The sequence below is a fragment of the Abramis brama genome (genome assembly GCF_963993115.1).
Source record: "Abramis brama genome assembly, chromosome: 15".
Taxonomy (NCBI): Eukaryota; Metazoa; Chordata; class Actinopteri; order Cypriniformes; family Leuciscidae; genus Abramis; species Abramis brama.
The window spans coordinates 18,915,413-18,937,684 of NC_139977.1; the positions used below are offsets into that span (position 1 = coordinate 18,915,413).

The 22,272-nt window shown below is 39.5% G+C and overlaps 1 protein-coding gene across 3 annotated transcripts in view; it reads left to right on the forward strand.

The window, feature by feature from the left end:
• The window catches only part of arhgap32b (Rho GTPase activating protein 32b), a 110,633-nt gene that overhangs the window by 40,196 nt on the left and 48,165 nt on the right, over nucleotides 1-22,272 (forward strand). For all 3 annotated transcript variants that reach the window (XM_084136844.1, XM_084136845.1, XM_084136846.1), the window contains exons 3-5: nucleotides 11,685-11,793; nucleotides 13,682-13,773; nucleotides 13,877-13,961. In XM_084136844.1, the coding sequence (XP_083992970.1) occupies nucleotides 11,685-11,793; nucleotides 13,682-13,773; nucleotides 13,877-13,961 (286 nt within the window). The remainder of the gene's footprint in view (nucleotides 1-11,684; nucleotides 11,794-13,681; nucleotides 13,774-13,876; nucleotides 13,962-22,272) is intronic.

The following is a 22,272-nucleotide window of genomic DNA, read 5'->3' on the forward strand; positions in this document are numbered from 1 at the left end:
AAACTTGTGACAAACCGGAAGGACAATTTTTGGCACAGAAATACTCCTTCAAACGTACAATTTAATTTTTGAAACTTTGTCCATGTTTAGCATGGGAATCCAACTCTTTAACAGTGTAAAAAACTCAGTATGCATGAAATAGCATTTCACCCCCCCTTTAAAATTAACTTTTTAATACACTGTTCACTATTGTTTATTATATTATTTAATATACATTTATTGTTCAGTAGTTAAAGTAGCCTATTATTGTTACATTTTATAATTCACACTATACTGTAGTTGTACATGAAAATTAATGCATATTGGATTACCAATACTACATCATTGAACAATAACGACAATGTAACTGTCAATAATGTATGCATTGGCTCTTAATGTTTACAACCTTACTGTACAGTGTAACAAATAGTTACTTGATCAATGAAATCATTACGTTAACCTGCTAATAAAAGTCATTCGTTCACCAGCCAATCTGCAATAGTAGAAAGTAAAGTAAAGTTTATTTCTAAAGCACTTTTCACAGATAAAATCACAAAGTGCTGTACACGAGAGAGGTAAAACAAAACAATATAAAAATGTATATACATATGTTAAATCAAAGTGACACTAGTGAAAACCCATCAACCAAAAGCTTTCTTAAATAAACAAGTCTTTAGATCTTTTTTAAAAGAGTCAACAGAGTCTGCCAGACGCAGAGACAGGGGCAGGGCGTTCCACAGTCTGGGGGCAACAGACTGAAAAGACAGGTCCCCTCGGGTCTTATAACAAATCTTGGGGACCATAAGCAGGTTTTATAAGCAGGCAAGATTGCTTTGCTTACAGCCAGTGAAGACAATGAAACACAAAGATGTAATGTATATTTATTGTCTCTCTATTATTATTCTTTTTTTTGTCCGATTTAATTTTTTTATCGCATTCAGTTCAGGCTGAAAATTCATAACTTGGGTAAAATAGCATTTCTTTTGATGCGGTTCTGTAGATTCATAGCAGTGCAAGAAAAGTAATTTATTTATTTGAGTTCTCTGTAAGACACGCCACACAGATCTGCTTTTTGTGTTCATTAAAATAAACTTTTGTTAGCCCAGAATCTTTTTGTTTCCGTGATTGGGTAATACTGAGCAAACAGGGGAGAGCTCTCTGCTTCCTGAAATATTGCATGCTGACAGAGTGCATTTCTACCAGCATTTTTCTATCAGTTGACAATTTGTTCGTCCTCACAGTGACTAAGCATTCCTGCAGGACTTGCCCCTGCTTGAGATAGAGCGCTGCGTGTAAAGCAGTACTTTTCCCAAAAATTAACATTCTGTCATTATTAAACAGTCTCATGTTGTCACAAACCTGCTCTTCTGTTATTCATAGAAAACAAAACTAGAATTGTAAGTAACTTTATCTCTTTTCCAAATCACCAAAAAACAATGATAACCTTCAATGATACTGATAACCCTCCTTTTTTGGTATTTGCATGACAAAAAAAATGGTGTTCCACAGAGGAATGGATGTCATAAGGGTGAGTAAATAATGATAGTTTTCGTTTTTGGTGAACTATTCCTTTATATGCAGAGTCTACATGTTAAACCCACCGATTGATTGAAAATCACATGTGAAAGTAAGCGAGAATGTTTCGTCTGATTTTGATGCACCAGTCCTCCAGCAGACCATTTAATTTCTCCATTTAATCTCTCTTCAGGATCGAAGAGTTGCAGAAGCATATGGGCTGTGCTGTTGATTTCAGTGCCAGTAGCCTCTCACGTTAAAAACCATTTCATTTTTAGTGAGTTTAATAGGAAAGTGTTACTCTGTGTGGGCTGGTTTGACTTGTATTACTTCATTGACACTCTGCCACTAGAGTTTGCAGATAGAAAGTGCCCCTGTAGGGGACAAGCGAGCTCTAGGCCTGGTGTCTTCTGTGTGCCCTCGTTTAGAAAGGCTGGCTATTGTTTTGATCATTCCCAATTGAATTAGATTTCCCAAAATTAGTTATTGATATTTTTGGCACATTCAAGACCACCTTTATCATGTGGATAAATATCTTGAGTCAATTCCGTTGTTTTTTCGAGAAAATAATGGGTTGTCTTAACAGTAACTTCCAAAAGTCCATGAGAAACCAAGGCAGAACACCGTAACACCAGTTACTGCTCTTTGGCTTTGTTTTGGAACGCTCAAATTGAGTTACGGTACTCTGCCTTTGTTTAGCCGCGCGTCAATATGAAGTTAATGTGCCAGTGTTCTATCAAATAATGCTACCTATCAGAATGTACGGTGTTCTGCCTTTGTTTTACTGTCCATTAAAATTGAAATTACGCTGTAGCCTGTGTACTTGTACAGCTGCCATCAGTCCCTGTAACTTCTGATGTCCTCAGAGCTTTGTCCTGCACAAACTCGGTCAGAACATTTAGTATGGTCTGAACCCGCTCCATAGACAAACGTGAGATATCGATCGCAAAGGATATTTGCAGAGTTGCAGAAAAATGTTAAACATGCCGTAGCAGATGAATACAACAAAGAACTAAAGCCCCGCCTCACCATGTTCGGGTTATACCTACAATCACAGCGTCTGGAATAAATCCGCGGGAAGAGCGAAGTGCACAAGCACAATAATAGGGCAGACAGCTGAAACCACCGCATACTGAAAAGACGCAAAACACAGAAGGTTGTGCTATAAATGCATTAGTCGTCTAGGTAGTCCAGAACGCATTCCCCACTAAGTCTCAAAGGGGAAAGCACTGCGTCAACTTCGTACTTTTTGTGAACGTACAAAGAGCGCGACACCTTCAAACACGAATCTCGGGAAGTGCCTGTGATGAGGGGCTATCTGATTGTGAAAGAGTATGCGTCTTTAAGGTCCACCGCTATAAGCCAGTCCCCGGGTCGAATGTGTGTGAGGTTCTGTTTTATCGTGATCATTTTGAACGCGCGCTTAGCAAGTCTTATGCCACTCGGGTTCTTACGCCACTGTGTACCAATCAAGATACTCTTTACCGCTATGGATGTATTTCGTCATGTCTAATGTATTAATAATGCCATCAGAATGCAACCAAAGCACAGGATAGCAATAAGTAGATAAGTAGATGGCTATAAGTAATTGTAAATCATACAAAATAAATGCCATGATCACTAGATTTTATACAGGTGTTACTATAATGATTAATGTGCTTGTGATTGAAATAACGTTACATTTTTCAGCGTGATCCTCCTGATTTCTTCTTTCGAGAGTAGAACCAGCTATCTAATGAAAATATTTTAAAATCGTTTGTTTTAGGGGATGTTGCCTTGGGGCAGTGGTTCCCAAACTAGGGTATGTGAGGTGACGGAGGTGACACGTGAACAAAATGCTGAGTTTTGCGGTTCATTTAATTCTGCCCAACCTTAAAATAAAATTAAATCAGAGCATGTATTTCTAACAGGCAAAATGGCGCATCTAGTGAAAAAGACAGCGAAATGGTACTGCTGTTGAAGGTCAAATACATGACAATCCAATCAAATGGTCTCATCTTTTGTAATCAAAACTGACTGCATCCACACAAGCAGCGTGCATATGAGTAAGCTGACTTGTCAAAACGCGCTACATTACTGCCGTTCTTGACAATGTACATTTGTAAAAGTTGTTTTAGCATGCCACATACTAGCATGAAGAACAAATATAGACACAGATTGTGCATAGGGATCGATTTAAGACTCAAACTCTCTTCAATGCAGACACATACACTGTGTGGGTTTGTTTTTAATGTTGATAAATTATACAAGCAAGAATGCAATTTTTCACGAATATCCACACAATTGCAAAGGTGACTGATTTTGTACAACATTTAAACTAACAAGAAGGTAATATTGAAGCTGCAGTCTGTAGTTTTTCCTCTCTGTCACCATCTCTGTTCGAAATCTGCAATTGCAGTTATTTGTGGAATTATCAACTTTATGTGGGTTGTGCCTCGGCACGGCACAGTGCGGATGAATCCAATGTTTAGAGGAGAATGTGCAGCTGTCAGTCCCCGCGCCGGTGTGGATACTGTCATTCGAGTCACAGATTCTACTTTTTGGAAGTGTGACCAACATAATAATTTTTACCAGTAAATGTCATTTGAACAAGTAACATCCACTTTTGTTCTGACCAACTAACCAAGGGAAAAAAAGCATTGCAGTAAATCACGCTGATTAAATCTAACGATCGCTTATATCACGTCAAACTGTGCAAATTATACTTTGTTCCCAAATTGTTAATGTTAACAACATCAGCATTGTGTGGCTACATTTAATGCCCTTCCGATATTTATCCTTGTTTTCGCATGGGCCAGGTTGCAGTCTCTTTTTTTCTGTAGCCACTCCGAAGTCCGAAGTCTTTGCATTTTACAACGGGTGAATCTCCAGTTGTCACTGGTGATTGTCGTTTAAACCTTTCTGGATTTGCCATTTAATTGATAAGTTTAATTATATCAAGTGCTGTGAGAAAAGGCTATACATCTCCACCTCCAACATCCTCACACGCAATATAGCCTACTAGCCGAGACACCTTCTTTACGTGTACAGATGTGACGTAATGATGCAAAGACAAGCTCGAATTTCCCGCTGAAATCCACCAGTACCACTGGAATTAAAAACATTATTACAAGCTTACCGTTTTGAATTGAGCTAAGGCAAGCATATAGTTTTAAACACTGGCTGGTTATGTACTTGCTCAAATTTATTTTGGATAATTTTTAACCCAAACAAGTTGCGTACTGCAGCTTTAAATGACGTACATTTTAAACCGTTTTGTCAATACTATTTGCTCTATTGTACCACGAAATAATAGTTCCAATAAAATCCACCGCAGAACTGTTGTGTGTCTCCAAGTAACACACAGCGTTATTTGAACAAATCTGCTGCTTTGAATGAATCGGGAGAGTCAATGATTCAAATCCCATTCACAAATTCAGCCACGTGCTGCTTTACTTAATGAATGAATAACTTAAGGGGGCAAATATTGTCCCTTAATGGAAAAATTGGAAGAGAGGGGGTACGCAGAATGTTGTTAAATGCTTTACTTAGAAGGGGGGAATCTCCTCAACCATCACCAATGTGCAGCATCCACCTGGATGATGCGACGGCAGCCATATTGCGCCAGAACTCCCACCAAACACCAGTTATAGGTAGAGGGGAGACAGAGCTACCTTCCACACTGTTGTCATCAAGATTCACTAGGCCAGAATGGTACCATATTCAAAGTTGTTGCTGTTGCACAAGTTACACAATCACAATTTAAATAAATCTGCTGATTTTAGAGAAGTTCTGGGTAATTGCTGATTTTGTGATTAAATTGAGAAATGTTAATGTGACTAAAATAGATGCAAATGTGACAAATAAAAATACATATTTTTTCAGCAGATATAATTTCTTGAAAGTATGCGCTGTGGTGTCTGATTCACAAACAAATTACTCTTATGACATGGTTCTTTTTTTGTGAGTCAGTCAAAAACATTCATAGAAACCACTTCAAACTCTCTGCTGAGAAAGTGATTTGAATCGGGCTGTCAGTGAATCGTTCAGAACCATTACTAAGTTCACAGTTGAGCTGAACTGTGAGTCATTTTATACATGAATGCTTTAAAAAAAAAAAAAAAACATTCAAATATTAAACACTTTTATTGGTGATAATTTAGCATATGAAGTCCAATAGGCATCTATTACTCAATGAACTGAAGCGCTTTTCAAATATCACCTTTATCAACCTGGTCTGTAAATAGTCAACTGAAGTAATTTGCCTCCTTAAATGTTTCGTTTTAGGAGCTAATGGCTCATTGGTTTTTTTTTTTTTTCCTGGCTGCTATGAATCATTGTGTAATGTCAAATTGTCAGTACCTGACAGTACACCACTTGGATCTGCTGCTAAAAGCGTAATCAGATTAGCTAAATTGTTATACAATATAATAAACATGCAGGGAGTGGTGGATTTGTAGTCATTTTTGAATGGCAGGAGGTCCAGTTCTGTGGAATTTTGTGAAGTTTTGCGGATGCAGATTCTGTGTGGGCCTGTCATTAGCATATCTCTCTAACCTCACCCCAGAATACCCTGCTCATCTCCACATGTACGTGATGGAATCTCCTGCTCCATCACACCATGCCTCATTGAGCACTCTTGTTCCATGAGTGATTCACTAACCAAAATACACACAGGCCCGTGGCCGCTGTGCATTGTAGTTCAAGCAAGGAGATGAATCGTTATTGATTAAGCACTGCAGTTGGTTGCACCTGGATCAGCGAAGAGTCCTGGCAGCAGTGTCATAATGCAGCACACTGTTGCTTTCTGGACATCATCCATCCTGGTGATTATGGATGCAAACTCTGCTGTGTCAGAACTACATGGAGGAAGGCAGTTTGAGGTCATCAACGTATGGATAACCCAACTGCTCTATTCCCCTTCGAAGTGCTGGATCTGTGTTCATGTGAGCCTGAAACTGGCAGCAAGAGTGATATCTGATATGTACATGCACTACAGAGACGTGGATGAATTCTCCAGGCTGTTTTTGATGCATACTCTGCACAAAATCATTTAATCTTTATTTTCAGCTCATTTTCTAGTAACAATACTGTATTTAAACACCCTTAAAACAGATACATTTTTCTTGTTTTAAACAGAAATCTGCAAGAATTTGGTGCAGTTTATGCTTAAGAAAAACTTTGCCAATGGCGTAAGAAAAGTAACTTAAGATCTTAATTTAAGATATTCTGTAAGGTCACAGTTTTGCTGATTAAGGTTGTTTTTACACCTGGCTCATTTGGAGCATTTGTTTCAGAACCTGGTGCATCTTATTTTGGTTCATTTAGGACACAATCATGCCTGAACGAGACAATGTGTTATATAAAAAGCAGCAGTGTCTGACTTCTATGAGTGAGGATTTTAGTTATCACAGGTGAAAACCAAAGAGTGCCTCTTCATCTTAATGTTTCATCTAATGCATTGCAATAATGCTGTCCTGACAAAGCCTTGATTCCCGCTATAACTGCATAATATATTTCACCGGCCTCTATTAGGTACACTTTACTAGTACCAGGTTGGACCCCCTTTTGCCCTCAGAACTGCCTTAATTCTTTGTGGTGTTAAGGGGTAACAGTTTAGGACCCAAGGACCAGATGTTTGAAAGAAGACCCGGAGTCAGAATTATAATAAATTGAAGAAAAGTTTTGCTTAAGATAGTTTGCAGTTTCATCAGCAGAAGTCAGCTTCAAGACTCAAACAGGAGTTCATAGGCCGCCCCGCTTACAGTTACAAAGATCACAGCAGTTATACCCTTCACCAAGGTCTAAGCTATGTCCTTGCTTCAGGTTGCAGTTTCTGATTGACTAAGAAATAGATAAACATAGTAATTTTCCACATACAGATAGACTGAAGCATATCTCCATCGATTAGGCAGCTGACACTCAGACCCTGAAGTTAAGCACGTCGTGACCTTCCAGTTCTCAGATTTGGGTTGCTGGGCGCCAACATGTCCAGTTCAACAATTCAGTCAATCTCCAATAATGCCAGTGGTTCCTTAACCTGCAACCAAAAAGACTAACACACACACACACCGACACACAGCTTTTCCAAGGTTGGATTTGGCTAGGCTCTAACTTTAAACAGGAGAGTCCTCTCAAAACATCAAGATAATGCGTTCTTTCTCTCAAGGAGAGCTACACTTTAGTCTAACTGGAAAGTAAGGCTTTAACAAAGAAATGGTCCCTTAAACTATTGACTTCAATGACCCCTATATGTTTTAACATGTTGAAGACTTTTCTCGAACACACAAAAAGTCCCTATTTCATTTCTGGAAGCCGGGCTAAATGAGCAAGCACTGTTACTGCATTCAGATATCAAATACAGACATTAAAGAATACATGAAAAGAACATTTCAATAATCACACTGGTAACTATAACAAAGTAAAATCTCCAGAGAAGTCATTCAACTCATTTGAAATTTAGAAGGAAAAATATTGATTAATACCTTGATTATAATCACTCATTACATATACATTGAAGCAGCAGTGGATTCCAATCCACCCCCTTCAGTGGCATAGATTCAATGATGTTCTGTAAACATTCCTCAAAGATTTTGTTCCATATTGACATAATAGTATCACGCAGTTGCTGCAGATTTGTTGGCTGCACATCCATAATTCAAATCTTCCATTCCACCACATCCCAAAGGTGCTCTGTTGGATTGAGATCTGGTGAATCTGGAAGCCATTTGAGTATAGTCAACTCATTGTTCAAGATGATTTGAGCTTTGTCAGACCAGGCAATGTTTTTTCAATCTTCTCGTTTAATTTTGGTGAGTCTGCAAATTGTTGCCTCGGCTCCTGTTCTTAGCTGACAGGAGTGGCACCCGGTGTGTTCTTCTGGTGCTGTACTCCATCTGCTTCAATGTTCAACGTGTTGTGCATTCAGAGATGCTCTTCTGCAGACCTCGGTTGTAACGAATGGTTATTTGATTTACTGTTGTCTTTCTATTAGCTCGAACCAGTCTGGCCCTTCTCCTCTGACCTCTGGCATCAACAATGCATTTTCACCCAAAGAAATACCACTCACTTGATGTATATCAGCAGTTACTGAAATACTTAGATCATCCTATCTGGCACTAACAACCATGCCACGTTCAAAGTCACTTAAATCACCTTTCTTCCCCATTATGATGCTCCGTTTGAACTTCAGCAGATCGTATTGACCATGTTTGCATGTCTAAATGTATTGAGTTGCTGCCATGTGATTGGCAGATTAGATATTTGTGTTTATGAGCAGTTGAACAGGTGTACCTAATAAAGTGGTGTGTGTGTGTGTATAAACCCACTGTAAACATTTCTCTTTGTGAGCTTTGGTTACCTGGCTGAAATGCAACTTAAAACATAACTGCCAGCCTGAATAGAGAGGACTTTGAGACTCCAGTGACACCAGCAGCTTCAAATACCTGTTTTCTGCTCAACAGTGACTTTTTTTTATAGCTGTCCTTTTAATACAATACTTTTTTATTTTTTTTATTTTATTTTTTTAATACAGAAACTTTCCTTAAGCCTTTATCTGACAGAGTTCTCTTGTGCTGTAAATTACTCATAAATCTTATGATAGTTTGATAATCTCCATTCAGTTTTCACACAATATAAGTTGTTTGCATGCCTTTTGCATAACATTGCACCATTTCATACCTTTTATCTTCAGAAAGATCTTTCTTCCTCCCCATATTGCATGAGAACTTTGACTTGCTTAATAATGTGGAACAACCTCTTTAAGTTGGGTCTCCATTTACCCAAGTAGACCTGGCAAACTATTTAACAAACCTGTCTGAGATTGATACCAGTTATCTAAAAAGATATGGAGAAATAACGACTTTCTTTGAAAAAAACAAAATCTGAATGTCACATCAGTTTGCCCACTTGCAAAGAAATGAAGTGTCTATAATTTTTATGGTAGGTTAATTTTAACGGATTTGGTTATGTGTCCATGTGAAACGCAGATTAGTCCTGTGACTTTAAGAAAGTACTTGTACATGGGCAAGACCAAAGAGCTGTCAAAGGACATCAGAGACAAGATTGTAGACCTGCACAAGGCTGGGATGGGTTACATGACCATCAGCAAGAAGCTTGGTGAGAAGGAGACAACTGTTGGTGCCATTATTTGGAAATGGAAGAAATACAAAATGACCATCAATCGCCCTCGGTCTGTAGCTCCATGCAATATCTCACCTCATGGGGTAAGGATGATCATGAGAAAGGTGAGGGATCAGCCCAGAACTACATGGGAGGAGCTTGTTAATGATCTCACAGCAGTTGGGACCACAGTCACCAAGCAAACCATTGGTAACACTACGCCACAATGGATTGAAATCTTGCTCAAGAAGGCACATGTACAGGCCCGTCTGAAGTTTGCCAATGAACATCTAATGATTCCGAGAAGGCTTGGGAGAAAGTGCTGTGGTCAGATGAGACCAAAATTGAGCTCTTTGGCATCAACTCAACTCGTCAAGTTTGGAGGAAGAGAAATGCTGACTATGACCCCAAGAACACCATCCCTACATTTAGCTCTGGGCCTGTATCTGGGCCTGGACGAAAAAAAAAAATATGTATGTGTGTGTGTACTGTATGTGTGTGTGTGTGTGTGTATGTGTATGTGTGTGTGTGTGTGTGTGTGTGTGTGTGTGTGTGTATATATATGGGTATATATATGTGTGTGTAAAATTTATTATAAAATATATCAGTTTGAGCGGGAATGACGGCTACATTTGTATAAGTGTTTGCGTGTGCCACAACTCACGGCAGCTCACGTTTGTGTGTGTCACAACCACAATAAGCTCGCGGAGCACACTTTTCAATCCATGGCGCAGTGGAAACTGACCAATAGGAGGACAGTTTTAATCTCATGTGACTTGCAACATTTTGGTGCACTTTGAAACGTTGCCATGTGAAAGTGAACCATACCAAGAAAATGCAACATTGGAACAAATTAAGTCCCTTATTCGAAATGAAGCGAATGATCTACAGGTCTGAAAACGCCCTAAGACTGTTTTTTATATTCTCTAAGGTCCTTCTTTGATGTTCATTTCTGGTCATCTTCAAGATAATTTTGTTAGTAAATGATAAATGTCAGATGAATATGAGTGATTTTAAATGAGTCATTTCTGTACATTGCTCCCAGTCATAATACTGTATCTCGAGCATCTTCCCTGGCACATTCCTTATGGCGAGAACCGTTTTCACTGTGCTCCATAAATCCTCAGCATAATTAAAGGTCTTACAAGGATGTAAACCATGTCATTAATTTAGCCCATATTTGTGTGGTGGTGTCAAGTTCTTGTTTATTGTAAAATTGCAACATATAGTTAAGTAAAATACTTTATGACATTGCTGGATGTACTATTGTGCCGTAAACTGCAGGATCACTTATTAAAATCCAACGCAAGCGTCTCTGCTTAAAGTAGATAGATAAACATTCAAAGCCATTTTCCAGGTCATCCAGATTGGTTTATTCCATATCGTATAACTTTTATGTAATTCATTCCATGTCTTTTTATGGAAACAATTTTCTCTTTTCTGTCAGAACATCCTCCACTTTGGAAAGTGTAACCGTACCACTGACCGCGCTGCGCTTTTCATCTCTGATCAGCGGTGGTTTGTCTTTTTGCCAATGTGAGACAAGCCAGACTGCTACTTTGTCTCTCCCACCCTCTCATTCATCAGGGTTGGAAGGAAATAATATCTTTGCTTTCTTTCATATCACCCATTAGACCAAATTACTTTTTTCTGTTATTTTTAAAGTAAATCAACAGCATCTACTTTTCTAGGCTGCAGGCATTTTCAAAAGAAAACTGAAGATACCCTTGACTTAAATTGGCAGATATTCCTGCATGCTGTTGTAGTGATCTCACTTTGATTCCCTGCTGTGCATGCTGGATAAATTTTTTCCCTTTCATGTCACTGTGATTAGATTCGACATTTCGGCTAATTGAAATGATGCTGCCATTAACACCTCTGTGAAGGATGGGATGTTCTAAATCACCGCCTTACATAGAGGACGTGTCATTTTTGCTGTCACACTGCCTATCTGATATTCTACTCTGCTCCGCTGTCATTATTCTCAAAGGCAGGCGCAAAGCAGGGTATATCCGTTTAGTTCACAGGCTATCAGACTGACCCTGCTGCTTCTCTCTCTATATATCCCATCCCCTCCCCTCTCCCCTCAGGGGCCTGAGACCTGGACGGCACCCGGAAGAAGACGATATCGTGCCAGAGCTTGCCAGAAGCATCCACCCCCGAGAGCGACCTGACTGGGAGGAAACCATCAGCGCAATGGTGAGAAGCCAAGTGCTCTGTCTCGCACAAATTCAGTGACTCCCTCCCACACCCTACGTTTACAATTGCAGTAGTAAAGAGAGCAGATAGCATACCCTGAAGCTGTGAAAATTAAAGACGGACTATTTATTGCTGGTAGGGACAGCCATAATTCTTTTATATAAGATCCATATTAGTGCCATAGACTGACATTATTACCTGTCTGTAGGAACATGCTCTTGTCAGATGCCTGCAGAGCGATAATGTAGATCTGGTCATTATAGAGCAGACACAAAGCAGAATTATTTATATAATTCATGCATTATGAAATAAATGAATGAATGGACATGAAATGTAGATTTGAGTTTTATTGAGAATTATTTTAGGAAGGAGTCTGCAGATTAATATGAGAGGAAACCAGTTGCCTGGGGTAATGGTCAATAATACAGTTTAGTGATCATTATGTAAAACATTCTAAAAACACTGTCACTTTTAATATATTGCATGTATGCTGAATACAATTATTCATTTCTATATAAAAAATGTAAAGCATAATGTAGTCAGTCAGTCATTCATTAATGTAAAATACACCCCGTCATGAAGCAGCTAACACATCATCTGACACTTTTGCAATGAGTGATGACATACAGAATATCGCAGAATATCCCAGGTTGACCTATTAGAATGGAGTATTCGAGAGCAGTGTAGTAATAGATAACTATTTCACTGCTTTGATCTACACCATCTATAACGTTCTTTCCTCAGCCTTTGTTCATTTCAGAATTAGTTCATGATGATTTCACCAGCACTGACATACTTGCATTCAGTGGTGCTGATAAAAAAAACTGTCTCCATAGCAACCTGACTGTTGGCTGATGTTGTTTTGAGCACAAACAGATTAGCGAAGACATATCAAGGGAATCACCATGTATTGCCTCACTCTTATGATACATTAATTTAATGCTCTTAGGTTCAGTGTTATAACATTGTGTGCCAGGGTATTAATTTTAACTCGTTAATTTTACTGTCAAGGTCATCAAGCTCTAGTCGCTGTTGTCTCTTCACTGTCGTGACCTAGTTTCACTGTCACTTATAGTGAAGTGAGACTGTGATGATCAACAGACTGGGTGTTACAAATAATGAAACAGAACTAGATTTGGACCAGACCCAGTCTAGCTTTCACACCATGTTTTACACCAGTAGAAACTGGTCTGTTCAGCCGCATGGCATATTTGAAGGCTGCATGGTCAGGAGACTTTTAATAATTCTGTGTCTGGCTTCTAAGAGCCACACTTTCAAAGCATTATTCATATTTCATGGGCATTCTGAATCACTAGCTTGTTTTGGTTGGCCTTGCCAGATGACTGTCTCTCATTTGGCAAGGAAATGAAGAGAATTCAATAGAGCATTATAAAGCATACCAGCTTTTAAAAGATTCAGATGCTGGACGCACGCTTAGCCTTTGTAGACAACAGTTCAGGGTCATTCAGTTTTTTGGCATATCTGTTTAAACCTGTCTTTGACCCTGTTGTAGCTTTTTCTTTCCTTCCATTACTCAGTAGATCTGTTCTATGGTGCCTACAGGTGCTCAGTGGTGTTAAATTATATTCTTATTATACTGTGCTGTGCTTTTTAAGAAAGACACTGTGTGTGTGAGAGGGATTTGTCTCTCTTGAGCTCTTCTTTGCACAAAGATTTGGGAGGAGACTGTTCATGTCCTGTTAAACTATATTCAAGTGCTTTATCATTTGGGCCAAGCCCCTGCCCATATAATGCATGAGTATTAGTGATTGTATTGTAAAATTCTGAATTTAAAATGTAAAAAAAAAAAAGAGAGAGCTGTTGGGGAGGTGTTAGGTTTTCCTAATTTGTTTGTCTTTAGCTGATAACATGCTGATCTCTCTTTCAGGCACGAAGTGCTGAAATTCCAGAGCTGACCTCTGAGCCTCTCATGCGCTCCTGCAGCAGCACTGCCAGTATGAAGGTGAAGAATGTTAAAAAGTAAGTGTCAAACATTTACACACCCAAAGTCACAAAGTTTTCTATATTATCCTCATGTTTCCAATAGCTGAATATTAAACTTACCGATCTGTGATCTTTTCAGACTCTCATTCACCAAGGGTCACTTCCCAAAGTTAGCCGAATGTGCCCACTTCCACTATGAAAATGTTGACTTTGGGACAATACAGGTAAGATCATAAGTCCTTTAAGAACATTAAACCTGCTTTAACTACAGAGTGGCTCTCAGTGACTGGACTTGAAAGGGACAGTGTTGAAAATGAGACAAAAGGGGAGATTAAATTCTATTGTGCATGCGTGTTAGTGTGCAATAAAATGTCAAGAGTGTGCAGATAACACCAGAGTGCCACAGCTGGGAGAGGAACAGCAGCGTGTCTCTAATGCAAAGCTCCAGGGAATTGAAAAGTGAGGATCAATGTGATATTACATCCCTCTCAAACCTGCAGTAGCACTCTTGCAGATGACTATTTCCTCTGTTAAGGCTGGGCATCCTCAGCTACTTCACCATACATTACATCTCGATACATGTCACGATTCAGTAATGATGCATCGCTATATCATAATTGTATCTCAACTGAAACTGCACCAGAAGCATGAAGGAAAGACTCAGTGTGATGGCAAGAGAGTGTATTTGTTGCATCTGTTTCAATCTCTTCATTTTAGTCCAGCATCGTGTCACACTGAGAGACATCATCTTCACTAAATGTAGGAAATTATATAAATGAATGCATCATAAGTTCATTCATATATATATATATATATATATATATATATATATATATATATATATATATATATATATATATATATATATATACAGTGAGGAAAATAAGTATTTGAACACCCTGCTATTTTGCAAGTTCTCCCACTTGGAAATCATGGAGGGGTCTGAAATTGTCATCGTAGGTGCATGTCCACTGTGAGAGACATAATCTAAAAAAAAAATCCAGAAATCACAATATATGATTTTTTAACTATTTATTTGTATGATACAGCTGCAAATAAGTATTTGAACACCTGTCTATCAGCTAGAATTCTGACCCTCAAAGACCTGTTAGTCTGCCTTTAAAATGTTCACCTCCACTCCATTTATTATCCTAAATTAGATGCACCTGTTTGAGGTCGTTAGCTGCATAAAGACACCTGTCCACCCCATACAATCAGTAAGAATCCAATTACTAACATGGCCAAGACCAAAGAGCTGTCCAAAGACACTAGAGACAAAATTGTACACCTCCACAAGGCTGGAAATGGCTACGGGGAAATTGCCAAGCAGCTTGGTGAAAAAAGGTCCACTGTTGGAACAATCATTAGAAAATGGAAGAAGCTAAACATGACTGTCAGTCTCCCTCGGACTGGGGCTCCATGCAAGATCTCACCTCGTGGGGTCTCAATGATCCTAAGAAAGGTGAGAAATCAGCCCAGAACTACACGGAAGGAGCTGGTCAATGACCTGAAAAGAGCTGGGACCACCGTTTCCAAGGTTACTGTTGGTAATACACTAAGACGTCATGGTTTGAAATCATGCATGGCACGGAAGGTTCCCCTGCTTAAACCAGCACATGTCAAGGCCCGTCTTAAGTTTGCCAATGACCATTTGGATGATCCAGAGGAGTCATGGGAGAAAGTCATGTGGTCAGATGAGACCAAAATATAACTTTTTGGTCATAATTCCACTAAACGTGTTTGGAGGAAGAAGAATGATGAGTACCATCCCAAGAACACCATCCCTACTGTGAAGCATGGGGGTGGTAGCATCATGCTTTGGGGGTGTTTTTCTGCACATGGGACAGGGCGACTGCACTGTATTAAGGAGAGGATGACCGGGGCCATGTATTTGCGGGATTTTGGGGAACAACCTCCTTCCCTCAGTTAGAGCATTGAAGATGGGTCGAGGCTGGGTCTTCCAACATGACAATGACCCGAAGCACACAGCCAGGATAACCAAGGAGTGGCTCTGTAAGAAGCATATCAAGGTTCTGGCGTGGCCTAGCCAGTCTCCAGACCTAAACCCAATAGAGAATCTTTGGAGGGAGCTCAAACTCCGTGTTTCTCAGCGACAGCCCAGAAACCTGACTGATCTAGAGAAGATCTGTGTGGAGGAGTGGGCCAAAATCCCTCCTGCAGTGTGTGCAAACCTGGTGAAAAACTACAGGAAACGTTTGACCTCTGTAATTGCAAACAAAGGCTACTGTACCAAATATTAACATTGATTTTCTCAGGTGTTCAAATACTTATTTGCAGCTGTATCATACAAATAAATAGTAAAAAAATCATACATTGTGATTTCTGGATTTTTTTTTTTTAGATTATGTCTCTCACAGTGGACATGCACCTACGATGACAATTTCAGACCCCTCCATGATTTCTAAGTGGGAAAACTTGCAAAATAGCAGGGTGTTCAAATACTTATTTTCCTCACTGTATATATGTATGCATGTATATACAGTGAGGAAAATAAGTATTTGAACACCCTGCTATTTTGCAAGTTCTCCCACTTAGAAATCATGGAGGTGTCTGAAATTGTCATCGTAGGTGCATGTCCACTGTGAGAAACATAATCTAAAAAACAAAATCCAGAAATCACAATATATGATTTTTTAACTATTTATTTGTATGATACAGCTGCAAATAAGTATTTGAACACCTGTCTATCAGCTAGAATTCTGACCCTCAAAGACCTGTTAGTCTGCCTTTAAAATGTCCACCTCCACTCCATTTATTATCCTAAATTAGATGCACCTGTTTGAGGTCGTTAGCTGCATAAAGACACCTGTCCACCCCATACAATCAGTAAGAATCCAACTACTAACATGGCCAAGACCAAAGAGCTGTCCAAAGACACTAGAGACAAAATTGTACACCTCCACAAGGCTGGAAAGGGCTACGGGGAAATTGCCAGGCAGCTTGGTGAAAAAAGGTCCACTGTTGGAGCAATCATTAGAAAATGGAAGAAGCTAAACATGACTGTCAATCTCCCTCGGACTGGGGCTCCATGCAAGATCTCACCTCGTGGGGTCTCAATGATCCTAAGAAAGGTGAGAAATCAGCCTAGAACTACACGGGAGGAGCTGGTCAATGACCTGAAAAGAGCTGGGACCACCGTTTCCAAGGTTACTGTTGGTAATACACTAAGACGTCATGGTTTGAAATCATGCATGGCACGGAAGGTTCCCCTGCTTAAACCAGCACATGTCAAGGCCCGTCTTAAGTTTGCCAATGACCATTTGGATGATCCAGAGGAGTCATGGGAGAAAGTCATGTGGTCAGATGAGACCAAAATAGAACTTTTTGGTCATAATTCCACTAAACGTGTTTGGAGGAAGAAGAATGATGAGTACCATCCCAAGAACACCATCCCTACTGTGAAGCATGGGGGTGGTAGCATCATGCTTTGGGGGTGTTTTTCTGCACATGGGACAGGGCGACTGCACTGTATTAAGGAGAGGATGACCGGGGCCATGTATTGCGAGATTTTGGGGAACAACCTCCTTCCCCTCAGTTAGAGCATTGAAGATGGGTCGAGGCTGGGTCTTCCAACATGACAATGACCCGAAGCACACAGCCAGGATAACCAAGGAGTGGCTCTGTTAGAAGCATATCAAGGTTCTGGCGTGGCCTAGCCAGTCTCCAGACCTAAACCCAATAGAGAATCTTTGGAGGGAGCTCAAACTCCGTGTTTCTCAGCGACAGCCCAGAAACCTGACTGATCTAGAGAAGATCTGTGTGGAGGAGTGGGCCAAAATCCCTCCTGCAGTGTGTGCAAACCTGGTGAAAAACTACAGGAAACGTTTGACCTCTGTAATTGCAAACAAAGGCTACTGTACCAAATATTAACATTGATTTTCTCAGGTGTTCAAATACTTATTTGCAGCTGTATCATACAAATAAATAGTTAAAAAATCATATATTGTGATTTCTGGATTTAGTTTTTTAGATTATGTCTCTCACAGTGGACATGCACCTACGATGACAATTTCAGACCCCTCCATGATTTCTAAGTGGGAGAACTTGCAAAATAGCAGGGTGTTCAAATACTTATTTTCCTCACTGTATGTATGTATATACATACATACATACATACATACATACACACATACATACATACATACATACATACATACACACACACACACACACACACACACACACACACACACACACACACACACACACACACACACACACACACACACACACACACACACACACACACACACACACACACACACACACACAGTGCCTCAGTACATCCCAGATGCTAAATTGGATTGATAAAGGGGTTTTGGAGCCCAGAGCAACATCTTGAACTTTTCATCTTGTTCCTCAATTCATTCCTTAAAAGTGTGCGGTGTGGGAGGGTGCATTATCCTGCTGAAAGAGGTCACTTCCACCAGGCAACATCTTTGTCTTTAAGGGGTGTACTTGGTCTGCAACAATGTTTTGGTAGGAGGCACATGTCTAATTTATGTCCACATAAATGGTCAGGGAATGGTTTCTCAGCAGAACATTGCCCAGAGCATCACACTCCTAAAAAAAAAAAAAACATACTATGGAAGCCAATGGGGTACATCAACTGTCTGGTTACTGGCATTCTTCAAAATATCTTCCTCTGTGTTCAGCAGAAGAAAGAAATTCATACAGATTTGAAATAGAATTATTAGATATTTGCTTCACCTGTGACTGGGCATAATGTTTTGGCTCATCAGTGTATATATTTTCAGAGTCAGAAATTCACACTGATGCAAGTTTAGCTAAACGCTAATAGACCAAAATTTGGCCTCATTTTTAATTTTGTGTTTTTGTGGTATTTTGGGGAAATACTTTGAGGTCTGCTTGGTTAGAGCGGTGTTTCCCAACCTGTGGCTCGTCACCCCCATCAGGGCTGTCTGAGGGGTCGATTTGTTTTTTGAGAAGCTAATGATTTTACTCATCACATTTAAATAATCCAGGCTAATAAACAGATGTGTTTCATAGATGATAAAAATAAGGGTGTTTTTTTTTTTTTCAGTGTAAGTTTCCATTTAAAAGCAGTTTAAACTAAACCTAAAATAAAAATTTCAAGTCACTTGCGTTCTGTTCAATTCTGTTTAGCTCCATCTAGCTGCAAGAACCATGACACAATATCAAACTGAATGACAGAGTGAAAGTCTGCAGTCTTTATATTTAGCCATTCATAAAATCACTACGTATTTAGAAGCATAGGGTTGCTGGTAAAGATGTTTTGCAATTCAATAGAATAAGCAAAATTTCTAATAATACTTGTCTATATTTTCCAACTGCCTATCTACACATAAGTTTACTTTAAAGGTGTGGTTGTGAAGCATATGACTTGTGAAACACATGACTCATGATTCATATGACTTGTGTCCCCTGAGAAAAAGGGTGGGAACCACTAGGTTAGAGAAGTGTGACAGCTTGGGTCAGAACTGTGCATGACTTTCGGTGTGAGGCAGTAACAGAGCTCAACAATCTAGAGAGGATTAGAGTGCATTCACAACGACACGTTCTCCCTTTCAAAAACAGATAGACATGGTGTTTTTAAAGAGCTATTTTTAACCGGACTACATTTTAGGACATGACGCTTATGGTGCTAGATGTCAAAAAAAGCAGCAGCGAGCCCATAATGCCCGATATGCACATTCCTACTTGCGACATCTTTTGATGTGGGAAAGAAAACTTTAGCCTACTTATCTGCACTGAATAAATTTGGCTTCTTCACAGTGTTGTTCCCTTTCACATATTTTACATTTCTCATTATAAACTGTATCAAGGCTCAGTGAAAGACTAAAAGGACTGGTGGGAATGCTGAATAGCGCCTTGTTGTGTAGGGACAGGAGGTGGGGTGGTGCGACAGTGTCGGAGATCTCTGTGTCTCTGTGTTTGGGATTAAGGGTATAATGGAGCACTCACAGAATGAGAAAATAGATTGGCATGGTGTCGAGGGCCAGACAATTGGGAGGGAGTGAAGCAGTGGTTTCTTCAGGGGGCCTTCACACTGAATAGTAATCCTGCTTTTGGAGGAATTGCCCTGGGAAAGCCGAAATATGAGCCAGCTATTTTGCATTCACATGTTGCAGCGTCGACATTTCTTCATTGCTGTTTATAGATTATTGTCGTTCTAGGATTGTGTAAACCATCTAGGTGCAGCCGACTGTAGCCTGCACTGGCGTCCAGTAGAGGGCGGCAGCTCCTTTCTTTCTCTTATCGGACCAGATCGCAGTCAGTGCAGCAGGGTACCATGGCGACAATGAAGGACATCAATAATTCTCTTTACTCTGCCACATAATCATGGTTTATGCACAAAACACAATTCAATCCGGAGAAGTCCTTTACAGCCCAGAATTGAATGAGCCTGCAGTTGTACAGCAGCTGCTGCTGGCATGGATACTTTAGCTATGTTTGTGGAGTTCCTTCCAGAAGCATGTCATCCTTTTGCTGGTGATTTATGAATGGTTTGTAATTACAGGCAGATCACTGACTGATACTCCCAAAAGAGCAGCAGAATGACTGGGTTTCTCTGCATTCAGAAATGGCTCCAGAGAAACACTGTTGTCCACAAATCTTTTTACTGTGTTAGCCATGAACTTGATTTAGTTAAGTAAGGATGCACGATATATTATTACCATATAGGTATCAGTGATTATCATTAAAAATGTATTGGTATCTTGCTGATTTGAGTTTTTTTTTTTTTGTTTTTTTTTGTGCGTGCTCATTTTCCTTATTTTTACATTGAGTATGACAAATTAATTTAAACATAATAATAAGGGGATGCACAATATACACTACTATTCAAAAGTTTGGTGTTGGTAAGATTTTTGATTTTGAAAGAAATCTTGAACGCTAACCAAGGCTATATTTATTTGATCAGAACTACAGTGAAGACAGTAATATTGTGAAATATCATTGCAATTACAAATACTTGAAAATAGAAAACAGCCATTACTCCAATCTTCAGTCAAAACTTCAAAACTTTCCACACAGCGCACGAATAACGCATCATCTTGTGCTTGAATATTTAAATTGTCAAGGCTTAAACTTTTGTGACGATGCTGCGCTGACCCGTCTACTGTTCCGAGCATTGGTTCCGTTAGTTCACGTTCATGCATTTGTTAGAATTCATAAATGTTACAGGCCAACTGGCGAGTGACCCCATTTCATATACTCCCCAACGCTGATTTTTACTCTCATTTGGCTCTTGGAGAGTGTTAATTTTAGGCCCTGGTTGTACCATTGTTAAAGCTGTTGCCCATATTAATGTGTGCCACTATGGGAGGTGTTCATGTCCCCCACAGCAAAACGTTTAGCAATAATCGCTGCATTGCTCACGTGGCATTGACCCTTTTGCTTGTAGCATCACTAATTGATTTTACTGTTACATTGCTGTACATGGTCATTTGACATTGCTTTTAGTAAAACATGGTTTAGATTTTCTTGAATGCTTTTTTATTTTTGTGCCCTCCTCTGCCTGTTGCATGACATTTAAACAATTGTGGTTTAAAGCTCTGGAGGTGACTTTGCTTTTGATGTCTTAATTGTGTTGTTGGATACGGCCGCCAATTGTATGTTGGTTTATTTTCTTGCACACAATGGAGGGCTTGTCTTCTGGCTTCATTCATGGCCTTTGCTCAGCCTTGTATTGCAGCCCTGTGGTAACTGGCACCGACTGCTAACCACAGCCAGTGGAAGACAAAAGTGCAACTTAGATTCAATTACAGATATGTCTTAAGTTTATCAGCCGCTCGGAAATGTGTGTGGATGACACGTGTATGTTGTACCAGTGTTCTGAGACTGGTACTGGAGGAAATAGTTTCCATAGGCACCCCTCCCTGCTGGTGAATGAGTGAGGGCAGTGGCCGTGTTTTTAGTGTCCCACTGTCCCTTCCCCCATTTTCTGCTCCAGGCTTATATAGCTACTCTGTATACTCTCTGGATATACGACCCCCTCGACCCAGAGCTTTCGTCGGGTCGGGCCTGTGCCAGGGAATGTGCCCATTGCCCAGTATTTGCTGTGGTCCGTTGTGCATCTCTTTATAATGTATGCTTGCTTGTCTCAAATTGGTTCCACCTGCTCCTGTTTTAGAATATTAAAGTCTTTCATATTTTAGCTAGGAGTGCATGGTGTATTGGTCCTATATAAGTCATTGACTGATTTGTTTAAATATTAGTATTTGATATTTGTGTATATTTATTTACACCCGTTTGCATTCAAATTACACTTTTCTTCATCTAACACTTAGTTATTATTAAAAATGAATATCCATTTTTCATACTGTGCATTATAATGCCTAAATTAACTTGTATCATGTAAAACGATTGATTTTAGTTTTTATTTATTTATGCAAAATTGTACTATTGGCTAATATCACTTATTGGTCATAAGATGAAAATTATTATTCAGTTAAATACAGTATCTGCCAGAATTACTTTAAGGGCTAAACAGTCCCTTGCTGGAAGAAATCTGGAAATCATACTTCATAC